The sequence below is a fragment of the Trachurus trachurus genome, assembly GCF_905171665.1.
Source record: "Trachurus trachurus genome assembly, chromosome: 12".
NCBI lineage: Eukaryota > Metazoa > Chordata > Actinopteri > Carangiformes > Carangidae > Trachurus > Trachurus trachurus.
In genome coordinates this window covers 25784660-25807368 of record NC_139908.1, presented here as the reverse complement: position 1 = coordinate 25807368, position 22709 = coordinate 25784660, and the positions used below count along the sequence as shown (strand labels likewise).

At 41.9% G+C, this 22709-nt stretch overlaps 2 protein-coding genes across 2 annotated transcripts in view; one reads left to right on the top strand and one right to left on the bottom strand.

Moving 5' to 3' along the window:
- The window catches only part of slc12a2 (solute carrier family 12 member 2), a 103062-nt gene extending 95582 nt beyond the window's left edge, over nucleotides 1–7480 (top strand). Inside the window, exons 24-27 of the mRNA XM_083983818.1 lie at nucleotides 3380–3466; nucleotides 5220–5355; nucleotides 5632–5699; nucleotides 7234–7480. Of these exons, the coding sequence (XP_083839944.1) occupies nucleotides 3380–3466; nucleotides 5220–5355; nucleotides 5632–5699; nucleotides 7234–7369 (427 nt within the window). The 3' untranslated portion in view covers nucleotides 7370–7480. The remainder of the gene's footprint in view (nucleotides 1–3379; nucleotides 3467–5219; nucleotides 5356–5631; nucleotides 5700–7233) is intronic.
- A 5699-nt stretch (nucleotides 7481–13179) lies between these two features.
- Nucleotides 13180–19065, bottom strand: minar2 (membrane integral NOTCH2 associated receptor 2; the record flags this gene model as incomplete). The annotated part of the gene is made up of 4 exons (XM_083982942.1): nucleotides 13180–13254; nucleotides 13491–13631; nucleotides 16817–17053; nucleotides 18919–19065. The coding sequence occupies 4 exons, from the start codon at nucleotides 19063–19065 to the stop codon at nucleotides 13180–13182; spliced, it is 600 nt and encodes a 199-aa protein (XP_083839068.1).
- Nucleotides 19066–22709: the final 3644 nt, after the last annotated feature.

Below are 22709 nucleotides of genomic sequence, written 5' to 3'. Positions count from 1 at the left end.
CGTTATTGGTCGTTATTATGTTTTGGGTTGCGACACACCAGCAAATATAACATGTCTGGGGATTTTAAAGGAGGTTTGTGCCTCCAGTGTTTATACTAAGCTCATCTCACCACCGCCTTCAGCTCTGTGCATGAGATTAACCAACCAGCAGGTTTCACTGAAATGTTGCGCTGCTCCTTTAAGAACGTAACGTTTCAAATATTATCTTTGTCGGCACAAACCTAAACCTTGGTGACAGGGAAAGCACAAAAGCATCTGTCACCCTCTGCTGTTAATACACCTGTTCACACACACACACACACACACACACACACACACACACACACACACACCCCACTCTAACTGTCTCTCATTGTCCCCTCCAGCTGCCTCCTACTTCCTTTTGTTGGGTAAAATTAGCTTGGAGCTAGCAGCTGAGGCTTTTATCTCAGTGTGTGAGCACACAGCTCAGGGCACACTTTGAAATCTCCCTCTGCGCTCACAGCAAAAATATTAACTGTCCTTTTCAACACATTCAATATTTCTCCATTAAATGTGCATCAACTCACACAAGCAGCTTTAATGCTGTTGTTTTGATTGCTTTGTAAAAACATCTCAATTGCTATAATGACTCAGTAGATTTCATAGGGAATGCTTCTGGGTTTGATTTATTACCTGAATTCAATTGATCATTAGTCTCATGTGACCATCCTCCTTTATGAGATCTAAGAGACAAGAACATGACAGATGTGAAGGCAGATGTGGAGGTGTAACGATGGAGACAAAAGAAAAGTCCCAAACAAAAAGAAGAAGCTTTGTTCACCTAAAGCAACTCAACACTGACCCAAGATCTGGTCATGTGAGGTAAAAACTACATTAATGTAATGGCTTTGGGTCAACTCTTAATGCATATGAATATTTATACCGTACTCATAAATCCAAAAAACTTCCATCGCACACTAGAACATACTGTAGGATAGACAAGATTTATTATCAAAAGTTAAAAACTGAAAAATAGGTGAACGACATGCTGATCATGACAGCCCGACAATCAATCAATCAATCAATCAATGAGATACAAGTACAAATTTATAAGCTCATCTATAAAAGGCAAGTACATACAAATACCATAAATAGCATGAAAAATATATAAAAGAGTAATACAAAGTCCATCATCTGACATCTTGTCTATGAATATTTATACCTTTGCACTGATGAGACGGATGTTTCCAGGTTTACGTCTCATTCTCGTGAACGTTTAATCTCAGTGACGTCTTGGCAGAAATTTTACTCAGACTCGAAGATGAATGGATGGTCACTGTGACCTCACTAAATACCACATTGGTTTAACACAATTGTGTGTGAAGACCTTTAATGCCACTGTGACATCAAAATGTCCCGCAAAAAGACGTCTCTGCAGCTCAGGAAGGAGAGACGAAGAAGGACAAAGTGTTAATATTCATATTATTTACATTTTTCCTCTTAGCAGAAAATCAGACACATCATATGTTATGATCTTATGAAGTTACAATTTGGGTTGAAACAAAATCAGTTCCAGTTATGTAAGTGCTTAAGTGCAGTAGTTAATCTCCTCCAGCTCCTTCTAACATTTGGCAGGAAGTTGAAGCTCCTGTTTAGTTGGAGCGCTGACCCTGAACTAAAACAGTTACTAAACCAAAACAATCCAAAAGCTACAAAAGGTTAAGAGCTGCACACAGAGTGAAGAGTGTGTGTTGCTGCTCTGTAGCTGTGACCCTCAGTGTGTGTGTGTGTGTGTGTCCAGAGGCCATGCGAGGACAACCCAAGGTCAGAGTACGTCCAACACATGAGTCACCCTGCTATTCACTATTATTCCTGGACTCATCCTGTTGTTCAGTTGTGAACACTTCATTTGCCCCAGAGGGCAATTCAGTTATGATCTACATGTACCCGAACCACACACACACACACACACACACACACACTGACAAGGTGATGAGCAGAGGTGGGCATGTTACTAATTAATAATTAGTTAGAGTTACTTTCCCATAAAGTTACTGAGTTAGCAACGGAATTACTACATTATAAAAGTAACTATTGCGGTAGATGAAGTCGCCCCCCTAACCATAACCCTAACCTCCCGTTAATCTGGAACCAACCTACTCACTGTCAGCCTGTCTGTGCGGAGGAATACTGAGTGAGTTGGTTAGTTCCAGATAAACGTCCTTTTTTCTGACTAGCTGATGGGCTGAAAAAAAAATGCATTGCCTATATAACGTACCCTTTAACGCAGGAGTCTTCAACATTTTTCAGGCCAAGGACCCCCAAACTGACGGGAGAGATGGAGCAGGGACCCCTACTATATTAAGAAATTGTGTATTATATTAAACTGGGCCCAGTATCATGAATAAACACACCTTGTTATTGTGTGTTCAAAGTTTTTATTTTGTACAGTGAGTAGGGGGCCGTCCCTCTGCCATTTATAAACAAACGTTGTTCACTGATGCCAATGCTGATATCAACTATGTCTGTTAATTGCATGATAGTCATGCAGACAAGCTATTCAAATTGACTTTTTTAGTTGAAACATTACAATGGAGTATTAGGGCCACATCGACAAATAAAAAAATCGTAAATTTACGACTTTATTCTCGTAATGTTATGACTTTTTTTCTCGTCGGAAATGTACAACTTTATTCTCGTAAATTTGTTTTTTTCTGTGGCCCTAATACTCCACAACCCCCCTGCAGCACCTCCGCAGACCCCCTGTTGAACTACTTACTTGAGTCAAGTAACGGCGCATTTTATTGTCAGTAACAGTAACAGCGTTATAACGGGGGAAACAGTAACTTTTTTGATGACTTCTTGCTGAAGAAAGTAGCGACGTTGGTTAGTTACACCGTTTTTTTATAACACCGTTATTCCCGTCACTGATGGTGAGACACCAGATGTGCACACCAACACCTGGTATGATCTGTGCACTGACTCACACACGGCTCAGACCAGTAGCACAGATAATAAATAAAACATTCCAAATATTTATTACACAACGTTAAATGATTTCTATTGGCTGAGAGATGAATAAGAAGTGACAGAGGCTGGAACATGGCAGAGGTTCAGCAGCTGGAACCTGCTGAGAGCTCTCCACACCTGACGGATGATGCTTTCCTGCACTTTGCTGCTTCTTTGAAGTTGAACTCAGAGGAAATGACTCTCACACACAACATGCCGCAGTAAACCCGTCTCCCACCTGCGCCGTCCTCCCGGAGACTCCACCATCAAACAGATGTTTAAAGCGGCGTCTCGTTCCTCTCAGGGCGACTCGGCTGCTCTTATCTCCGTCCGCAGCTCCCGGCAACCAAAGATCTCTTCCAGATGTTTTCTTGTATTTATCTGAAAGCTCTTCTCTCTCTCTGTGCAGGATGGCCACGCTGCTGAGCAAGTTCAGGATAGACTTCTCGGACATCACCGTGCTGGGAGACGTCAACACCAAGCCCAAGAAGGAGCAGTAAGTCCTCCGCAATAAAGTTCAAACGGCAGAGCTGAGTGGTGTTTGAACCGTCAGTCCTACAGATAACACCTCGCTATATTACATGTCTTTATAGCACCGGTTCTGTTGAGACTGTTTCAGTCCCTTTGCTGATTATTTAATGAGTTCACTTTCTTGGCCCCAGTGGAGCAATTAGCCGTGCAGCAACGGGAGCCAAAAACATACAATACCGTATACAAACATGAAACATTTAAAACAGCACAGAAATACAACCAATAGCATAAATACTCAATTTGTAAAAAGAGTTTAAAAAAAAAACATTCCTCCTGAACCTTAGCAGGGAGATGGCAGAGGGTAAAGAGGAATGTTCAGATCTGTTAGTGTTAGCTAGTGGGAGTCAGAGCAGTGAACCAGATGGAAGGAACTGGAATTGTTGATGTTCTGCTTTCCTGCACAACTGTCTGTTGTAAAGGTCCTGCAGTTCCAGTTATTTTACCACAGACATCAACCACCTCATCCAGGACAGTTCCTTCTTTAGCTAAAGAGATTTGAACCAACAAATGAAAGAAAAGGTGATCAGACTCGATGAAAGAAGGATAGAACGAGGTCATCAGGGTCAAGTCAACCTGGAGCTTTGGGAGTTTCCTAAGACAGAAGAGGCGCTGCTGACTTTTCTGTTAAATCATGTCAGTATTCCTCTCAAATGTTGCTTAATTGTCCAGTATAGTCCAGAATCAACTATTTCTATATTCCGTCCATCAGTCACTGTGCTGTCAGGAGTGGGCTGCAGATGTTTCACCTTAAAAGCCAGTTAATATAATAATAATAATGAATTTTATTCATTTAGCACTTTTCAAGCAAGTGCACAAAGTGCTTTACAGATAAAACATATACAACCCTCCTCCATTTGAAGTCACATAACAAAGTGAGGCTACGACCGTTGAGTCACTAGAAGCAGCAGGTGACTGAGACCAAACTGGGTCAGTGACAAATAAGGGTTGGCAAGATGAGCAATTCAGAAATATCTTTAAACATTATTTTAAAAGCATGCATCTGTATTCATGTTGGTTTTATGTCATTTGAAATGACATATGAACCTTTTTTTTAAACGTACGTTTTAAAAGTAAGACTGAACTGAATGCCCCTGAAAATGTCCAATGGTGTAACCACGAAGGAATGATATTTTATCCCAAGTGTACTTCTAAAAAATATACTTGAAATAGATTTTCAGCTGTGTTTCTATATTTAAATGTTAATGCATTTTGGTAATACTGGGCAGGACATATCCTAAAAACAGCCTTTTTTCTAAATTATGTGACAAATTATGAAGAATTTAATCAAGAAACATAGTGTTGCATTGCAAAAGTGAATTACATTTATTCCACACTTGAGTCCAGATTTATTTTCCTGTATAAAGTCTTATTTTTATGAAAATATACCAGTTCCACCACTTGACACTGGGTTGCATCACGTCATTGACCCGGTAACGTGATATTATTTAAGAGCAAGCAGCTGGAAACATCTGGTGAGAAGAGAAAATGAGAGCAGCAGATTCATAACATAATGACGTGAGTGTTGTCAGATCCAGTTAATGTCTGAAGTCCACAGCTGAGAACAGCGCTGGGCTGTACGACAAGATCAGTCAACACAAACATGACATCATCAACACAACACGATGATCCACTGTGAATCCATTCAGCATCATAGAGCAGGATCAGTAGATTTTTCCACCTGTCCTCACTAACCGTGTGTGTGTGTGTGTGTTGTGCAGCGTGTCGGCCTTCGAGGAGCTGATCGAGCCGTATCGGCTGAAGGAGGACGACATGGAGCAGGAGGCGGCCGAGAGGCTAAAGGACAGTGAACCATGGAGGATCACAGACAACGAGCTGGAGCTGTACCGCGCCAAGGTCAGCCCCCCACACACACACACACACACACACACACACACACCTCACTGTATCAGTCTTATCAGGGTTTGAACCTGCAGCTTCAAACGCTGCGTCGGTGTTTAACAGAGGTTTCTAAGGCGGCAGCTATCAGTGTCCTCAGGGCAGCCGACATGTCTCTGACTCAGACTAACAGCCAGTCGCAGCACAACAGCCTGAGCTGCAGCAGCCTGTGATAATTATCTGGTAAGTTGAGACCTGAGTGTTTGAACCCGTGTTTGTTTGTTTTGTCTCCAGACTAATCGTCAGATCAGACTCAACGAGCTACTGAAGGAGCACTCGAGCACGGCCAACCTCATCGTCATGTAAGCTGCTCTCTCTCTCTCTGTGTGTGTGTGTGTGTGTGTGTGTGTGTGTGTGTGTGTTGTCAGTTTCACCAACAGTAGTTACAGTATGTTCCCTCTGAAATGACACTCCAGTCATGTGGACATGTTGACTGAAGTTTAACCCTTTATCAGGCAAAGATCCACATTCAGTATCTCATTACTGACAAATAAAGAAGTAACTCCAGTGTAGTGAGTACGTGGGGCGTCATATAGCTCACTGGGTTGAGCAGGCGCCCCGTATGCAGAGGCTTTAGTCCTCACCGCAGCGGCCCCGGTCTGATTCCACCAGCGGCCCTTTGCTGCATGTTTAACCCCCTCTCTCTATATGTCCTGTCAATTAAAGACAGAAAAGCCCCCAAAATACTTTAAAAAAAGTGTAAGCTAAGTGTACAAGTTTAGAATAAAGACTTTTTATACCTTAAAAAAAAAATTGTTCCAAATTGTTTTGTATATATATCTTTTGAAAAACTATTACCTTTGATGAAGAGCCATTTATGGTAACTTCATTGACCTTGATTTGCAGTGAAGAGAAGAACATATTTTGAAAAAGTGAAAAAGAAAAAGAAAAATTAATAATACAAGGGAGAGTTTTTGAATTTCCATATATTTCAATGAGTGCCCTATAAAGGGTTAAAGGAGACGTATTCTGCCCCCTTTCCACAAATTCAAATGGTTCCCAGGTGTCTTAAAGACATGTCTGTGACATGCTTTGGTCAAAATCCCCCAAGGATCAAACATCACAGCTCTTTTCATCCTCTCTAAACAGCCCTGTTCAGAACGGCTGGTTTCAGTGTCTGTCCCTTTAAATGCAAATGAACCACTGCTTGCCCCGCCCCTTCTACTAGTTCCAGGTAGGGGTGGGATCATGCAAATTAGAATCCTAGTTACATCACTGGAAGACAACTGAGGGAACAGCTCTTAAAACCACATGGATTTCAACCTAGGGAGCCTGCACAGCCTTGCAGATTTTTTTGTCAATTCAAGAAGCAAGACAAACACCCAGATATATGTTAAAGAGCCTTCAAAAAGTGACATTTCCATAATATGTCCCCTTTAAACCCCTTCTCTCTATATCCCCATATCCTATCTCTCTACAGCTATCCTATCAATTAAAGACAGAAAATACTTAAAACTAAGTGCATAAGTGTAGAATAAGTACTTTTTACTTTTTTTTTTTTAATTGTTCCTTTAGCTTCATCTGTGTATTTTTTTTTTTATTGTTTTATATATACATCTTTTGGAAAAACTATTACCTTTGATGAAGAGCCATATGTGGTAACTTCATTGACCGAGCACTCTTCACTCTTCATGTTCTTTATATAAACTTTGAATACTTTGTTTTGTGATCCATTTAACACAGTCTGGCCTTTGTGTCTGATGAGAGCCAATCAGGAGTGGGAGTCATTCCCAATAGACAAATTTTCTCCTCATCCTGCCAACTGAATTTTCAAACTGAGACTGATTCAAACTCTTCACCATACTGATGAGCTTCCTCTCCTCTCCCTCTGTGCAGGAGTCTGCCTCTGGCCAGGAAGGGAGCTGTGTCCAGCGCTCTGTACATGGCCTGGTTGGAGGTGCTGTCCAAGGACCTGCCGCCCATCCTGCTGGTGCGCGGCAACCACCAGAGTGTCCTCACCTTCTACTCTTAAAATGCACACGCGGAAGAAAATCAAAGTTTTTAAGTCACAATACCCCCTGTCTGTCTCTGGGTGCAGACACACACATACATACACACACACACACACACATACACATACACATCCCAGCTCCAGTCCACACCTCAAGGTGCACCACATAAAACTTCAGAGACGGTTAAAACCTCACACACACACACACACACACACACACACACACACACACACACACACACACACACACAGCTACTGATGGAAACGACGCTGGTAATGTTAATAAAGCTGAAGGAAGAGATGGCGGTTGAGACGTGTAAATGCCCCACAAGTAATGGAGGAAGGTCGGGGTCGGGGTCGAGGTCGGGGTGGGTGAGGGTTGTGACGTCGCCCGCTCTGCTCCTTTTCTTTCACCTCTTTCCAAAAATGTCTGGATTTTTTCTCCTGTAGCTTGAGTTTCTTTCCCAAAAAAACAAAACGAAACAACAAAACAAAAAAATCTCCTCTTCAGTTTTGTCAAAGTTGATTTCTCTCAGGCTCCGAGACCAGTCGTGCACAAAGTTCACGTTGTCGTCCTCATGAATCTCTTGATGTCATTACCTGTCGAGTCGGTCGGACCGGTCGTCGTCGTCGTCGTTGTTGTTTGTGACGCAGCAATAAATCACCCCGTTGTTTTAGTTATTTTTTCCTCAAGTCCTGAGATAGAACCATGCAGAATGCTTTGCAACACCTTCTAAAGCCTTATGGATGTGCCTTCCAGTTGAATCAGAAGAAATAATCTCTACCCAGATTGACAGTAGTACCTATTATATTGGTGGATAATAGTTAGTTTTATTGAGTTTTTAATGTGATTCCTTCTTTAGTTGGAGCGTTTGTTGTTAATCCCGGTGGATTGCATGGATTTAATGAAGGGTGTCCACTTGATTGCAGAAAGAACTTTTCTCTGTCGTTTCTATACTTCGCTCCAATCAGCGTTTTTCACTTCTAGTTACATTTCTGGGGTCTTCCTTTTAGTGGAGCCGGTGGATGTTTCCACTTCGGCCGCTCCACACACTTTATGTTTAGCCTGAAAATCTAGTACGTGCGTCTTAAATTAAAGATTTTTTTTCTTTAGGGGGAGGGGCTTAGTTTCTCTTGAGGCGAACTCTCCTATGTAGCTGCTGATTGACTGAATGATCTGTTCCTTTGTGTTTCTGTGTCCACATGTTCTTTCCCTGTGAAGAAAAAACGGCTCTGCCCAACGAAAACTTTGCCTTAACGCTACGACGATTAACAACTTGTCACAAGTTCCTTTCTCCTCTTATAAGCCATACTGGCTGGACGACGGTTATGTGGGTAAATTCAGACGATGACGATCCATTGGTAAACGTGTTAGCATAGCACGGCTGTCTTCTGTTACTGTATTATGCATCTTTTTCATTTTTTTTCCTTCCCATAAAGTCCAACAACAGTGGTAGTTTTTTTTTTTTTTCGTTAGAGCGCTGACGCCGTCTCCCACTCCCAGACGGGGCAGAGCGAGAGAACGAATGACGCGCAGGCTTCTCCCAGCAGGGACGGCCTGCTAACAGGAAGAATGCGACATGAGAATGTGTCCAGGCTGAGTAAAGCTATACCTCTATGCATATGATCTTGTGTTGCATCAGTACGTGTATTTTTTCTTTAAAAAAAAAAAGTCCCATCTCTCCTTCACGTCAGGCGCGTCTTTTTATCCTTGAATCATTTCACTGAACAGCACTGGCGCTGCGGCTCCAGGAGAAGCCCAGTCCACCATTTCCACAGTTGGAGACACTGAACAGCATCCCATGTATTTTCTGTGACCTGAACCCAACAGCTTCCTTGCTGCTGCTGCTGCTGCTTTTCTGGAGAAGCAAAGTTACACTTGTTTTCTTTTTTTAAAAAAACAGGCGTGTTCAGACTGAACGCTGACGTCGCTGCTCGCGGAATCGCTGCACAGATGCAAATGGAGGCAGGGACACGTTTGCATGAGTTTTAAATGTCCCTGCACTAAGACGGATCCTGAGGTTTGATTTCCTCCGAGGAACGTCGTCGTGTCCAGTCTGAACGCCATCAGTTCTACTCGCCCTGAGAAAAGGATCGGGGGGGTGTGCTCTAGGCAGTGTGAGCAGGACGAGCTTCTCCTGCCGGTCCGCTTTGTTTAAAACGGTTCAGGCCGGAGCTGGAGATCCATAATCGATTATCCATCAGAAACTGCCACAAATCAAAATGGAATAAAACAGGGTTCTTTTTATCCGTAAACCTCCATGCCTCCCCCCCTCTTCAGAACCGGTTTTAGCATTTATCCTGTTACTTTGATGTATCCTGTCTGTTACTGTATGCAACTTGAGAAGACGAATGTGACAATGCTTAGGTTAGTTGAATGTACTGTATAATACTGAACACTACGGCTAGGAAGTAGCACACACGGCTTCCTCCTCTCTTTCCGTTCCCTTGTATATGACCTGTAGTTAGCACAGAGCAGCATGCTGCGTCGTTACCGCTGGCAACGGCTACATCCCATCACTCGGCGCTCTGCATCATGAGCGCACATATACATTCAGTACATACACGATGACTTATATGCTCACTGGTGTATTCAATATACCCTAAATAAACTTTTTTAAAAACCTTTTCAAAGTGCAGTCAAAGACCATCTCTGGTTCATTTATAGGAGGCACAAGCCCCGCCCCTCAAAATCTTACACTGCAAAAACTCAAAATCTTCTTATTTCTTGTCAGAATGTCTCATTTCTAGTCAAAACTACTCTCTTTCCACTTAAAATGAGACTCATCACCTAAAAATTAACTTGTTTTTAGGTAATTTTCATTGTTTCAAACAAATTTTCACTTGAAATAAGTAGAAAAATCTCCCAGTGAAAGCAAGTTTTTTGTGCTTATAATAAGAAAGAAACACTTGCCCCACTATCAGATTATAAAAGACACTTTTTAAAGTATAATGAGATTTGTTTTGACTAGAAATAACATTTTGATTAGAAATAAGACAAATATTCTTGGTAAGATTTTTTGCAGTGTACCTCTGGTCGGACCAGTTTTTAAAAACCTGTAAATCTGCTTTATGAAAGTTCAACACTACATACACAAAAAAAAAAAAAAAAACTGCAGCAACCAGTGTTGAATCCTGTTGTGCAGCACGTTGACCTCCTGTCTCCTAACATGCTGTAAGGTCACGCACTGTAGGAGGGTTTTTTTTCTTTGGGGTGGGGGTGGGGGTGGGGGGGGGCGCTGTCGTGAACAAGATCAAACAAGAGTGTATCTTTAAAGTCGGTTCAGTGTGTCTGAGCTCACCCTCCATCGCTGTTAGAGAGCAACATTACAAACAAGAACACGGGTTACTCTATATTTGTACATTTAAATAAAAGAGAAAAAAAACAACAACTATATCTATACACATATAAATGTATCAGTCTGAGCTGGAGGGGATCTTTTTGTCTTTAATATGTAACTTTCAACGAAACTTTAAAGATCCTCCTGTTGACATTGTGTAACCAAATAATAGTGTTTGTGTGTTTTCTTCATTTATGTCCTGATAGGTAGACTCTGAAGCTTGTCTGATAATATACTGTGTTCTCTGAAGAAAAACCAAATGTCACCTGTGCTCATACGTCGGCCGCCGCGTCACGTGACATCCCTCGAATCATTCTCTGTCCTTCTTTTGCCAAAGCCCCCCCCTATTTCTCTCCAGTCCCCCCCACCTCCCCACCTCCCAAACCTCCCCTCCTCTGTCATGTGTTGAGCCATGATGATGGATAACAGTGTAACAAAAGAATCCATAAACTGGTCTTAATATCTCATGGTGGTGGACGCCAGGTCCACGCTGCAAACTTCAACTAACCTGTAAATAAACTTTGTAGTCTAATGACATAAATTAAGGGAGTGGAAAAACTATGTCGAATTTCAATATGGAGAAAGATATTTATTTTAGTTTAGACTCTTCTCCGCTTTTTTTTTTCTTTTCTGTCTTTAATATTTTGGTTTTAGTTATAAGTTAATTTGCATGTTGATTTTTTTTTTTCTTTTGTTGCCTTTTTGATTTTAGCAGATTGTCTCTCTCTTTTCTCTTTGAGTCTGTGTATTTCTATCTTTTTTCACTGCCTGTTGAAGAAGAGACATCACGACAAAGGCAGATCAAACCTGTTTTCTCCTGCTTTCACACACACACATGTGGATGGAGTCGACCCAGCCGGTTGAAGCAGTAATGTTTTGATACACTGTACTGTTAACAGTTACAGATATGCTTTTTCTAACATTTTAACATTTATGATTACCAATACTTTGTACATCTTTATTGCAATAAATAAAATAAAATCAGTTACATTTGAAGTCTCCTTCTGTGCTCAGTGCTGTCATTACAATGTGTTTATAGACGGTTACTACAAAAACAGCTGCCCCTTCCTGTCTGCTGTTAGCTGTAGAGACCAAACTGTATTCTGCTGTAGAGTTGGACATTTTAAAGGGATAGTTCAACATTTTGTCAAATTCACCTATTGCCATAATCCCTATTCATAGCAGTAGGTTCATTACCTTTTAATTATCGGTGCATGTTGTTTTGAGATCAGTGGGGCAGAGACGTGAGCTGCTCAGTGAACACAATGGAGGTGAATGGTACAGGTCCCCTGTCCCTCATCAAACTCATCAAATACACAACACATGTCGTAATGTTACATAATTATACATGATCATTTCATAGTGTGGTGAATGTTCAGGTAACAACTTGTCCACCAGAGTGTTTTGGAGTTGTTGGATTGTGTATTTGATGAGTTTGATGAAGGACAGGGGACATGTACCATTCACCTCCATTGTGTTCGCTGAACAGCTCACGTCTCTGCCCCGCTGATCTCAAAACAACATGTACCAATAATTAAAGGTAATGAACCTACTGCTATGAGTATAGTGGTGTTTTTCAACCTTGGGGTCGGGACCCCACGTGGGGTCACCTGGAATTCAAATGGGGTCGCTGAAATGTCCAGTAATTGATTTTTTTTTTAAATTACTGATAAAAACATTTTTTAAACTTAGAATTATTATTTTATTTTTTTTTAATATGATTAAAAACACCACACACAATTCTAAACAACTGTATTCTATACTTTCACTTTCTCAAATTTAAATCGAGTTCAAATAAAATAAAATGCAGCATATAAAAATATCTGAGCTGGTGCATCTTGATTGACGGGGTCGACCAGAAATTTGTGATGTCAAAATGGGGCCACAACCCAAAAAAGGTTGGGAACCACTGGACTATAGGGATTATGGCAATAGGCGAAATTGCCAAAAATGTTGAACTATCCCTTTAACATGGGAGTATACAGGGACTGGATCACTGCTGGAAACTCACTCTAGAAACAGAGGAACTGCAGCTTCTGTTACTTGAGAGAGTTTGGTGCTGTAGCTCACCAGGGGGAAGTGAAGCTGTCTCTTCTCACCACAGAGTGGAGTGGTTATCTGAGTGACCGGAGCTCTAGACTGTCTGTGAAATCAGTAAGATGAAGTTTTTCTTCATTGTGATGTTTGATGTGAACATGAACTGAAACTTCTGACTTGTATCTACAGAGGTTTGTGCACTGAGCTGCTGCCAGCTCATTGGCTGATTGGATAATTACATGAATCAGCAGGTGCACAGCAGGTGTTTCTTGTAAAGTAACTACAAAAATATACAAATTTCGAATATTTACATGGAGCCTTGAGTGCTTAGAAATATAAAATATAGCAGTGGCAACAGCTACAGTAGTTTTCCATCAGGATAACAAAATGATTTTCTTGATTATATGAGAAAATGACATCATGATCATTAGAAAACATTCCTGTGTTTGGTTCTTAACTCAACACCTTAAAGGTCTCACTGTCCTCACAGGCTGAAAGACTCAGGTCAGATATTTGTTCTGTTGACACCTGTGAGCACAATGGACAGACGTCACTGCAGCAGGTTGAACCACTAGAGGGCAGCAAACACTGGCCTTTCACTTCATGCTACGTTAACGTGTAGAGCCACTATTATCTTTCTGGAGTCTGGCCCGAGTCCATCATGACCTCATGTCTCCGATTTGTCATTTATGACACTTGATCCATCAGTTTTTCTTTCGCAGCACCATCACTGGTACAACAATGACAACAAGAAGCGCACAAACCGAGAAAATGACTAAAATCAGAACTTTACAAAGTTTTTTTCTTCTGTGTTCGGCCTCTGTCTTCTTCAGCAGGGAGTCAAATCCTGGTGTGTAGAGCTCCTCAAGCCAGAAGTCCATGTCTTTAGGAGTCTTCTCATCCTCCTGACAGAAAAAATACAATAGATGAATCATCAACATGATTCACAAAAAGGTCTGAACTTCCTACAGTCGTTATTATCACTACATACTGCTGAACATTAGACGTACACTTCTACATGTTAGTTACATAAAGCCATAACTTAACTAGATGAGATGATAATAACTTGTAGCATTTTTCAGTTTTTGTTGTTTTAAATTTCAGTTGACTGGCGACATTCCCGCACTGCGCACAGGAAATGACGTGTTTTACCTCATGACAGGTACCAAGCCACAGGTAGAAACATGGCCGACAACACCAAGACATGGTTCAGAAGTGGATTACTACTGCAGTTCACCAGAAGGAGAACAAGCAAAGAAAGAAAGTGACCAACGGTATCGAGAGCCCTGAGAGCAGAAACTGGACTGAGGGCAGAAAGACACACATGTAAGTAGGATGTGTTGCCCCAGCATGTAGGTCACTGGACCTTGATAATGTATTATTGTCTTGGAAATGGTGCTGGGAGTGTAATGTAATGTTAGCAACCAAGTATAGCAAGCCATTTTAACATTTGAAAGCCAGACTGGATATGTGTTGCAGACATCTGTAATTCAGATTGTTTGCAACTGCAAAAAATTTCAGATATCCACAACTACCATCTTCTTCCAAGGACTGACATCACTTTTGCCATTCATGTGTATGGGGTTTGTCATTACAGATATCTACAATTCAGTTGCAGATATCTGCTGTGTGAATTACGGATATCTGTAACTGAATTACGACTAGTAGTAATTCCAGTTTGAGATACGTATCTACAATTGGATTTAGACTAGTCATAATTCCAGTTCAAGATATCTTTAATTCACTTCAATTACATGTCCCTTTTCAGGGATTAAGTTTTGACTAGGTGAAATGACGTTGTAGATTATCTGTAAATGGAATTATGACCAGTCAAAATTATGTTGTAGATATCTCAAACAGGAATTAGGAATAGTCATAATTCAGTTACAGATATCCGTAATTCCCGTAGCAGATATCTGCAGCTGAATTGTAGATATCTGTAATGACAAACCCCATACACATGAATGGTAAAAGTGACGTCATTTGTCCGAGGAAGAACGTAGTTGCGGATATCTGAAATGTTCTTGTTGACGAGGCAAAACTGAATTACTGATATCTTGAATGTCCAACTATTAATATGTAATTTCAACTAGTTGGAAAGACGTTGTTGATATCTACAATGTTAATTCCAGATTGATTGATGCAGTGACTTCACCGGTCAAAGGTTACCACGGTGACTCTACGTTAAGCCAACATGCAGATTTGCTTAATCACAGGAAGTGAATGTGTTATTCACCCCTTCGCTCACATACTGTAGACCCAAAGTGAACAGGAATATTTATCACTGTTAATTATGTCTGTGTGACCACACACTGACACAACGTGGAAGCGCCGGCAACGTTGTTACATAGAATTCCTCCAGGGGTCGACGGGAGTTAAGCACTACAGCTTTTAATAGACTACTTATGTATTTTTATCATTTTAAATCTTTAATCTTTTAACTTATACCAATGTAAAAAGAAAGTGTTTTAAGTAACTTAGTAAGTAGATTTTAAATTTCACAGATGTTAAAGAGTTACAGCTACTTAAATCAATTCTAATAAAATCTAAATAATAAATCTATATAATTTCCAATGCAATAATTTCTTCTGCTTTCTTTGATTATATGATAATGACACAATGTATCCACAATGCACAACAATGATTGATCTAAGTTATGTGCCAGGCCTGAAATAACGTTTTAGATTATTCATCACTACCATAAATAACATGAATTGAGCTGCTGAACAGTTACTGTTTACAACATGAAGTGGTCAGGTTTGATAGATGGAGACTTGTGGATAAAGTATACACAACATCTAAATTTAAACAGAACCAAATGGAGTAACACTAACAGGAGTGTGTGAGGATATTATTGAACTGGGCAGCGACGCCTCGCATCAGCATGTTGTATAAAAAACTAGTTTTGTCCAGAACTGAGTAATGACTCTACACTCCACAAGTTTCTTTCCTTATGTTACATAAAAGTAACATCAATGCTAAATACAGAGAAATAGTTTAAACTGGTCTCAGTGGGATGAAGTTTACAGCTTCAGGCCAAACCAGCTCTCATCTGTTTCGTGACCTAAGGCAAAACTTTGCTCTGGGCCTCAGTGGACCCAGGCTGCACACTGCACCTACACACCACCAGCCTCAGTAACACATGGCAACTCCAGTCTATCTTAAAGGGATAGTTCACCCAAAATTCAAATTATCTAAAAAAAATTCTAAAACTCATTATCTAGTCACCCTCATGTCAACTAAGAGCTGTGAGAATTTTCAGAGTCTTCCGTGCCTTCTCTGAGTTACGGGGGAGTCCACGCAGCAGTATTTGTCCATATAATGGTTGTGAATGGATATCACTTTTCTTCGTCCAAAAAGACACACCAAAAAACATCCAAATACCTCCATACTGCTCATCTGTAATGTCCCTCTTGTATTGAAGCCCCGACATGAGAAATTGTTCCGAAAAAAATTAAATAAGTCTATATTTTAAGCTTGTTTGTAGCGGAAGCTCCCAGTGTCTCAGTTCACTGCTCTTCCTGTGTCAGTGCAAATCTCGCGTGATTTGCACTGACCGGCGGAACAATTTCTCATGTCGGGGCTTCAATACAAGAGGGACATTACAGACGAGCAGTATGGAGGTATTTGGATGTTTTTTGGTGTGTCTTTCTGGATGAAGAAAAGTGGTATCCATTCACAACCATTATATGGACAAATACTGCTGCGCGGTACCCCCCCGTAACTCAGAGAAGGCACGGAGGACTCTGAAAATTCTCACAGCTCTTAGTCGACATGAGGGTGAGTAGATAATGAGTGAAATTTGAATTTTGGGTGAACTATCTCTTTAAAACCACACAGTTCTCCTCTGTCAGTTTTCTCTGTGTCGACCAGGTTATAGTATTTTAAATACAAACATTTGGGCAGACTGTGTTGTGTTGTGTGTTGTATTTGTAAAATATCAAAAATCATATGATCTACAATTAACCCATCCTGATATTAATTTCCCTAATAATCAATATGGGGTGTTTCGTCCTACCCGTAACCACCAATTACCCCTGACAATCATCCACTGCCTCCCTCCTCTTCCTCCTCTTCCTCCCCACATTACCTTTAAGTAAGTGGCCAGGTTGCCGTTGACGGTTTGTGTGTCGTACTCCTTGACGGTCCAGGAGGGCTTGGCCTTCTCGTAGTCTGCTGGGTCCACAGACCTCATGTCAGAGTAGAGGGGGTTCCTCTTGATGTTGGACTTGAAGGTGACAGGAGTGATGTGCTTCTCCAGGTATCGGTCCACAAACATCACAGGACTGTCCTCAGGGGACGGAGGAGACTTCACCCTGTGCTCCCTCTGTGGACACAAAAAGGACTTCAGTCCTCACCATATACTGTGTATATTATATATCACAGGTTCATATTCATGTTTTTATTTTAAACATTTAAAATAAAAACATGAATATGAACCTGTGTCACTAGCAGTGACTATGGGGTTGCCATCTAAACATACCTTGTTAACTGATACAATGCCAATATTAACAATGTCTGTCAACTGCATGATAATCATTCAGACAAGCTATTCAAACTGTTTTTTTTTAAAAACATAAATGTAGAGATGAAGGATAGATGAAAGAAAGATAAAAATCGTCAATTGTCAAAATCAACCCCAAATTTTGTGACACCCAGGTAGTCCTCCGTGAACCCCCTAGGGGTCACGGGCCCCCTGTTGAAGACCTCTGTACTATAGTGAAACTTGTATAGATTCATTACACACGGACTGGAGTAGCTCATGTCTTTATGTCTTTTAATTGTAATGTTATGGCTTAAATGTAAAATGTTCAGTAAATCAAAGATCATAGTGAAAAATGTCATTATTGTAACCTAACTGTGTCACAGTCATGGAGAAGACTGATGACCTCCATCATATTCTACTTGATTCAGATGCACCTGTGTGAGTATACATCTATCATCCTCAGCAGCTTCACAGCATCTGTTCTTTGTGTGGTGAGAAACAAATTATTATGAATATGTGACACGCTTAAAGGGATAGTTCAACATTTTGGCAAATTGGCCCATTGCCATAATCTCTATAGTTTTAGGAGTAGGTTTGTTACCTTTTAAACCGTTCTAAAAACAGTTTGCACCGACAATTAAAGGTAATGAACCTACTGCTATCACTATAGGGATTATGGCAACGGGCCAATTTGCAAAAATGTTGAACTATCCCTTTGAAGACCCATATCAAAGCAGATATCCATGTGTGTATAGTGTAATGGGCCATAATAATTTGTCTCACCACACAAAGAACAGACACTGTGAGGCTTAGAGCTGCACCTCTAAACTCCTCATGTTGTTTCTATCCTGCTCACTACATGACTGTCAATCAGACCGCACCCTGATCCTCCTGTTCCACTCACTACATCTACACAGGTCCAGACTGGGATGATGCTCTCTGCTCTGATACATGCATAGCATAAATAGTGTGTTTGGATTTGTCTATGATGTGCATTAAAGGGATAGTTCACCCAAAATTCAAAAAATTTCACTCATTATCTACTCACCCTCATGTCAACTAAGAGCTGTGAGAATTTTCAGAGTCCTCCGTTCCTTCTCTGAGTTACGGGGGGGGGCGTGCAGCAGTATTTGTCTATATAATGGTTGTGAATGGATACCAACTTTCTTCGTCCAAAAAGACATACCAAAAAACATCCAAATACCTCCATACTGCTCGTGTGTAATGTCCCTCTTGTATTGAAGCCCCGACATGAGAAATTGTTCCGAAAAAAATGCAATAAGTCTATATTTTAAGCTTGTTTGTAGCGGAAGCTCCCAGTGTCTCAGTTCACTGCTCTTCCTGTGTCCGTGCAAATCTCGCGTGATTTGCACTGACCGGCGGCACAATTTCTCATGTCGGGGCTTCAATACAAAAGGGACATTACAGACGAGCAGTATGGAGGTATTTGGATGTTTTTTGGTGTGTCTTTTTGGACGAAGAAAGTTGGTATTCATTGACAACCATTATATGGACAAATACTGCTGCGCGGACCCCCCCGTAACTCAGAGAAGGGACGGAGGACTCTGAAAATTCTCACAGCTCTTAGTCCACATGAGGGTGAGTAGATAATGAGTGAAATTTGAATTTTGGGTGAACTATCCCTTTAACAACTCAAAGAAGAGGAGAAAGAAGTCAGAGGAGCTCACACAGAGATGAACAAGTACCTGGGAGTAGACTCTGTTCTGCCAGTGTCTGTGACTGGTCATGACCGCTCCCACCTGGAACATTCCGTGTGTGGCCGGCAGCATCCCCACGTCCAGCTGCAGGAACTTCTCCGGGTGGTTGTTGTTGGGCAGAACGGAGATGTCCATCCTGTCCGACTGACTGTTTCACCTGTGTCCTGCCTGACTGGCTGGACTCACACATTACAACCTGCACGCTCAGCAATTATTCATGAGGAGCAAGATATTTATGCCCCTGTATCACTTGCAGGTGTGTGTAACCCAACCCTGCCATTAAGAGCCTGACGCACCCGTGTCAGCAGAGAGAGAGAGGGAGAGGGAGGCCTGGTGCTTCACCTCAGTCACCCGAGTGCTGTGTTATGTAAAACCTGCTGCTGAAGAAGAGTCTCACTTGTCTCAGGGTATGATCCCTGATCTCTGACATCATGCCTGCTGTGCCGTGCCGTGCCGTGCCGTGCCGTGCCATGCTAGATTCCGAGGATGATGATATCCAGCTTTGTGATCAGACCACTATTCACTGTTGACCTGCATTCCAGCTCATGATATAGTGAGATGAGGATGCTGAGAATTCATCAGCATATTTTGATGCAGTCTGCCACATGCCACATGTTTCCTTTTCCTGTGGCGCCACCGTCAGGTCACAGTCTGAACTGAGACACAGGAAAATCCTACAACTGAGAGGACACATACAGTTAACTATGTCTGTGCCAGCCTCTTCTTTAATTACTATGACAAAGTGCATTTATACTGGTTGTATGTTCGAATTAATATTTAGATGCATTTAAATGCACACATTGGTTGTTTGTATAAGTGCATACATATAGTAGCTATAATATATTTATATAAATTAAATGAGGTATTTCTGTTCATTTAAGTTTTATTTATATCTTATATTTAGATTTACTGTGTGGACCCTTACCTCCATCACTGTGGTTTTCTGTTTAAATAAGGTGTGGTCAGGTGTAAACTCCCGGATCTGGATCTGGATCTGGATGAAATATTGCAGTTAAACCTACATTTGCACTGACAGTAGCCTATTAGTATTAAGGATCATTTAAAATTACTTTGTCACAATCCCACTTTTTTTTAATATATATATGTTACAACTTTATTACCATGTGTATTGACCATTAAGATACATAATTATCACAATCCCTTTGTGTGGGATTTCGATGCATAACATTGAGATTTCCAAACCTTTTATCAAAGAGGCAGCAGTCATCTAAAATGATCACTCAGTTCAACATTTGATCTATAAAGGGTTTGACCTACAATGCAAAGATCAACACAGAGAAGAATCAAACCTTCAGGCCAAAGAGCAGGGATTATAAACACAGTAAACTCAGATGATTAGAGTGCATCAGTTAGTTGTAGCTCCCTCATACATCAGTCCTGTAGTAAATCCACGTCAAGGTTATAATGTTCTATATGATGGTTATAGGCTACTCCACCTGAACTCAACCTAACCTCAGCTGATCAACCTGACCCACACACACACCACTCATTAATCTGCCTGATCCCTCATGTTGTCACTTCCTGATGAGAGCGTGAATGTGCACAACGGATTGAAATATGTTTCTCACCACGGGAGCAGGAAGATGGAGACGGAGGCAATCACAGCGCGAGAGAGAGAGAGAGAGAGAGAGAGAGAGAGAGGAGGGAGGGGGGAGGAGGAGGAGGAGGGAGGGGTGTTGCGGCCACATAGATGTGGATGATGCAGCGGGGTTGCGCCATCGTTGGTTCGCTCCAACCATGTAACGATGGGGAGGAGGAGGAGGACGGAGCCTGAGCCGTAAACGCGGATATTTCACTTTCACCTTCTGCACATGTCCGATGTCGTCATTGGGAGAGCACCGTCCCCGGCAGACACCATGGCTGAGCGGAGGCTGCAGCTCCGGGCTGATGCGGTAAGACCTGGAGCTTTTCATTTAGGCTACAGCAGCACCGTGTGTATGTGTGTGTGTGTGTGTGTGTGTGTGTGTGTGTGTGTGTGTGTGTGTGTGTGTGTGTGTGTGTGTGTGTGTGTGTGTGTGTGTGGCGAGCGGCTCTGCGGGGACACGCATACACACATACACACACACCAGATGATGCGTTTTACTACCACAGCCCCGCACCGCATCGTGCTGCGCTGCCTCTCCTCTCCTCCTCTCCTCCTCTCCCGTGTTTGATCTGACATCACTGCGACGGTCACACCACTCACCGCGGTGTGGATCGTGCACTTTTTTTTTCTTTTTTTTTCCAATCCGTGCGCTCTTTGCTCTAATTGCGTTTAGCCATTTAGTAAAAGCGCGTGCTTTGATTTCTCTGAGCTGCAGCGACTCATTTACCCCCCCTCCCTCACTCCCTCCCCTCCTTCCCACCCCCCCTTCCTTCATTAGTGTGTCTCCTGAAGTCATTTCCCTGCTGGCTGATGTTGGACTAACGTGTTCCCATCCTGAGCACTGACATCATCCTCATCAGGATTCTGTGCTCCAGGCAGCAGCTCTTCATGCAGCTGCAGCAGCAGCAGCAGCAGCAGCAGCAGTAGTGTAGCGGGCAGCAGGATACTACAGCACTACAGCGTCAATGCGCCTGTTCGGACTTGATGCTTTTTTTGCTCTGACTGCGACCAATGTTCATTTCATTTGGATGGAGGCTGCAGGTCCTGAGCACTGCGCTGTTGCAGCGTTGCACAGGTTGCACGGGCTGTTTTGTCATGACATGAGCACACCGGTAGAGTAGCTTATAGCCAGATGTTGCAGAGCTGCACGGTGGCTGCGAGCAGTGTGCAGATGTACTCATAGATAACAGATAGTACATCCTATAGCTCCAGCAGGTAGAAACTAATTCTCCACGCATTACTTTCTTTATATAGTTTAATTTTATATTTTTGGAGCTGTAATGTATTTGCCCACAGGCCTGAGGACCACACTGATGATTTATCCAGCTGACTAATGATGTATGTCCATCAGAAAACAGCCCATGTTCTCCTTTTATAAATAGACAAGCAGCAACTTTCACACAGGGCTTGGACCACATGTTCAGTATTTTCATTGCTGGAAGAATTTAGCTTAGCTCAGGTGTTCTCTGCAGCTAGTTGTAACATGAGTCTTGAATGAATTTTCAGTCAATCACCCACCAGTTTCTGGAGTAATCATTTCAGTGCTGTCTTTTTTTTAAATATACATAATTCATTCAATAAGTGATATGAGCAGAGAGGGGCTCAGTCAGCCTGCAGCGTCCAGGTGGCCTGGATACTGTTGGTCTCTGAAGACGTTGTGGTGATGGAGGAAGCTGCAGCAGAGGGCCAAACCCACCACAAACCTGAGGCCTACCAAGGTGTCAGTGAGTGGGCCACTTCAGGGGTTTCCTCTATAAGACCAGTGAAGACCACTGATCCACTGAGGGTGGTGCCATGCAAAGTTTAGCCTTCAATATCTCATTAGGAACTATGAGTGACTCCAGTGTTAAGCTGTGAGATAGTGGTTACCGAAGACAGAAACATGATGAAATGATGAATGAGACAAATTGAAAAACCTTTTGTGCGAATAATGTCGCAAAGGTAATACTCCAGGATGAGTTGTTGGAGAATGATGCAGGAAGTTCAGTTATAAAGAAGTGTTGGTCCATTATTGCAGTATGTCCTTGTCACGCACAGAATGAAGGACTGTTTGGAAGAAGGTCATGTCGGTTGACTTTTTACACATTAGAGCTGGCATGAGCAAAGTAAGGCCTGCAGGCCATATGCAGCCCATTGGGCTTTTTAATCCGGCCCGTCAAATATTGGTACAAAA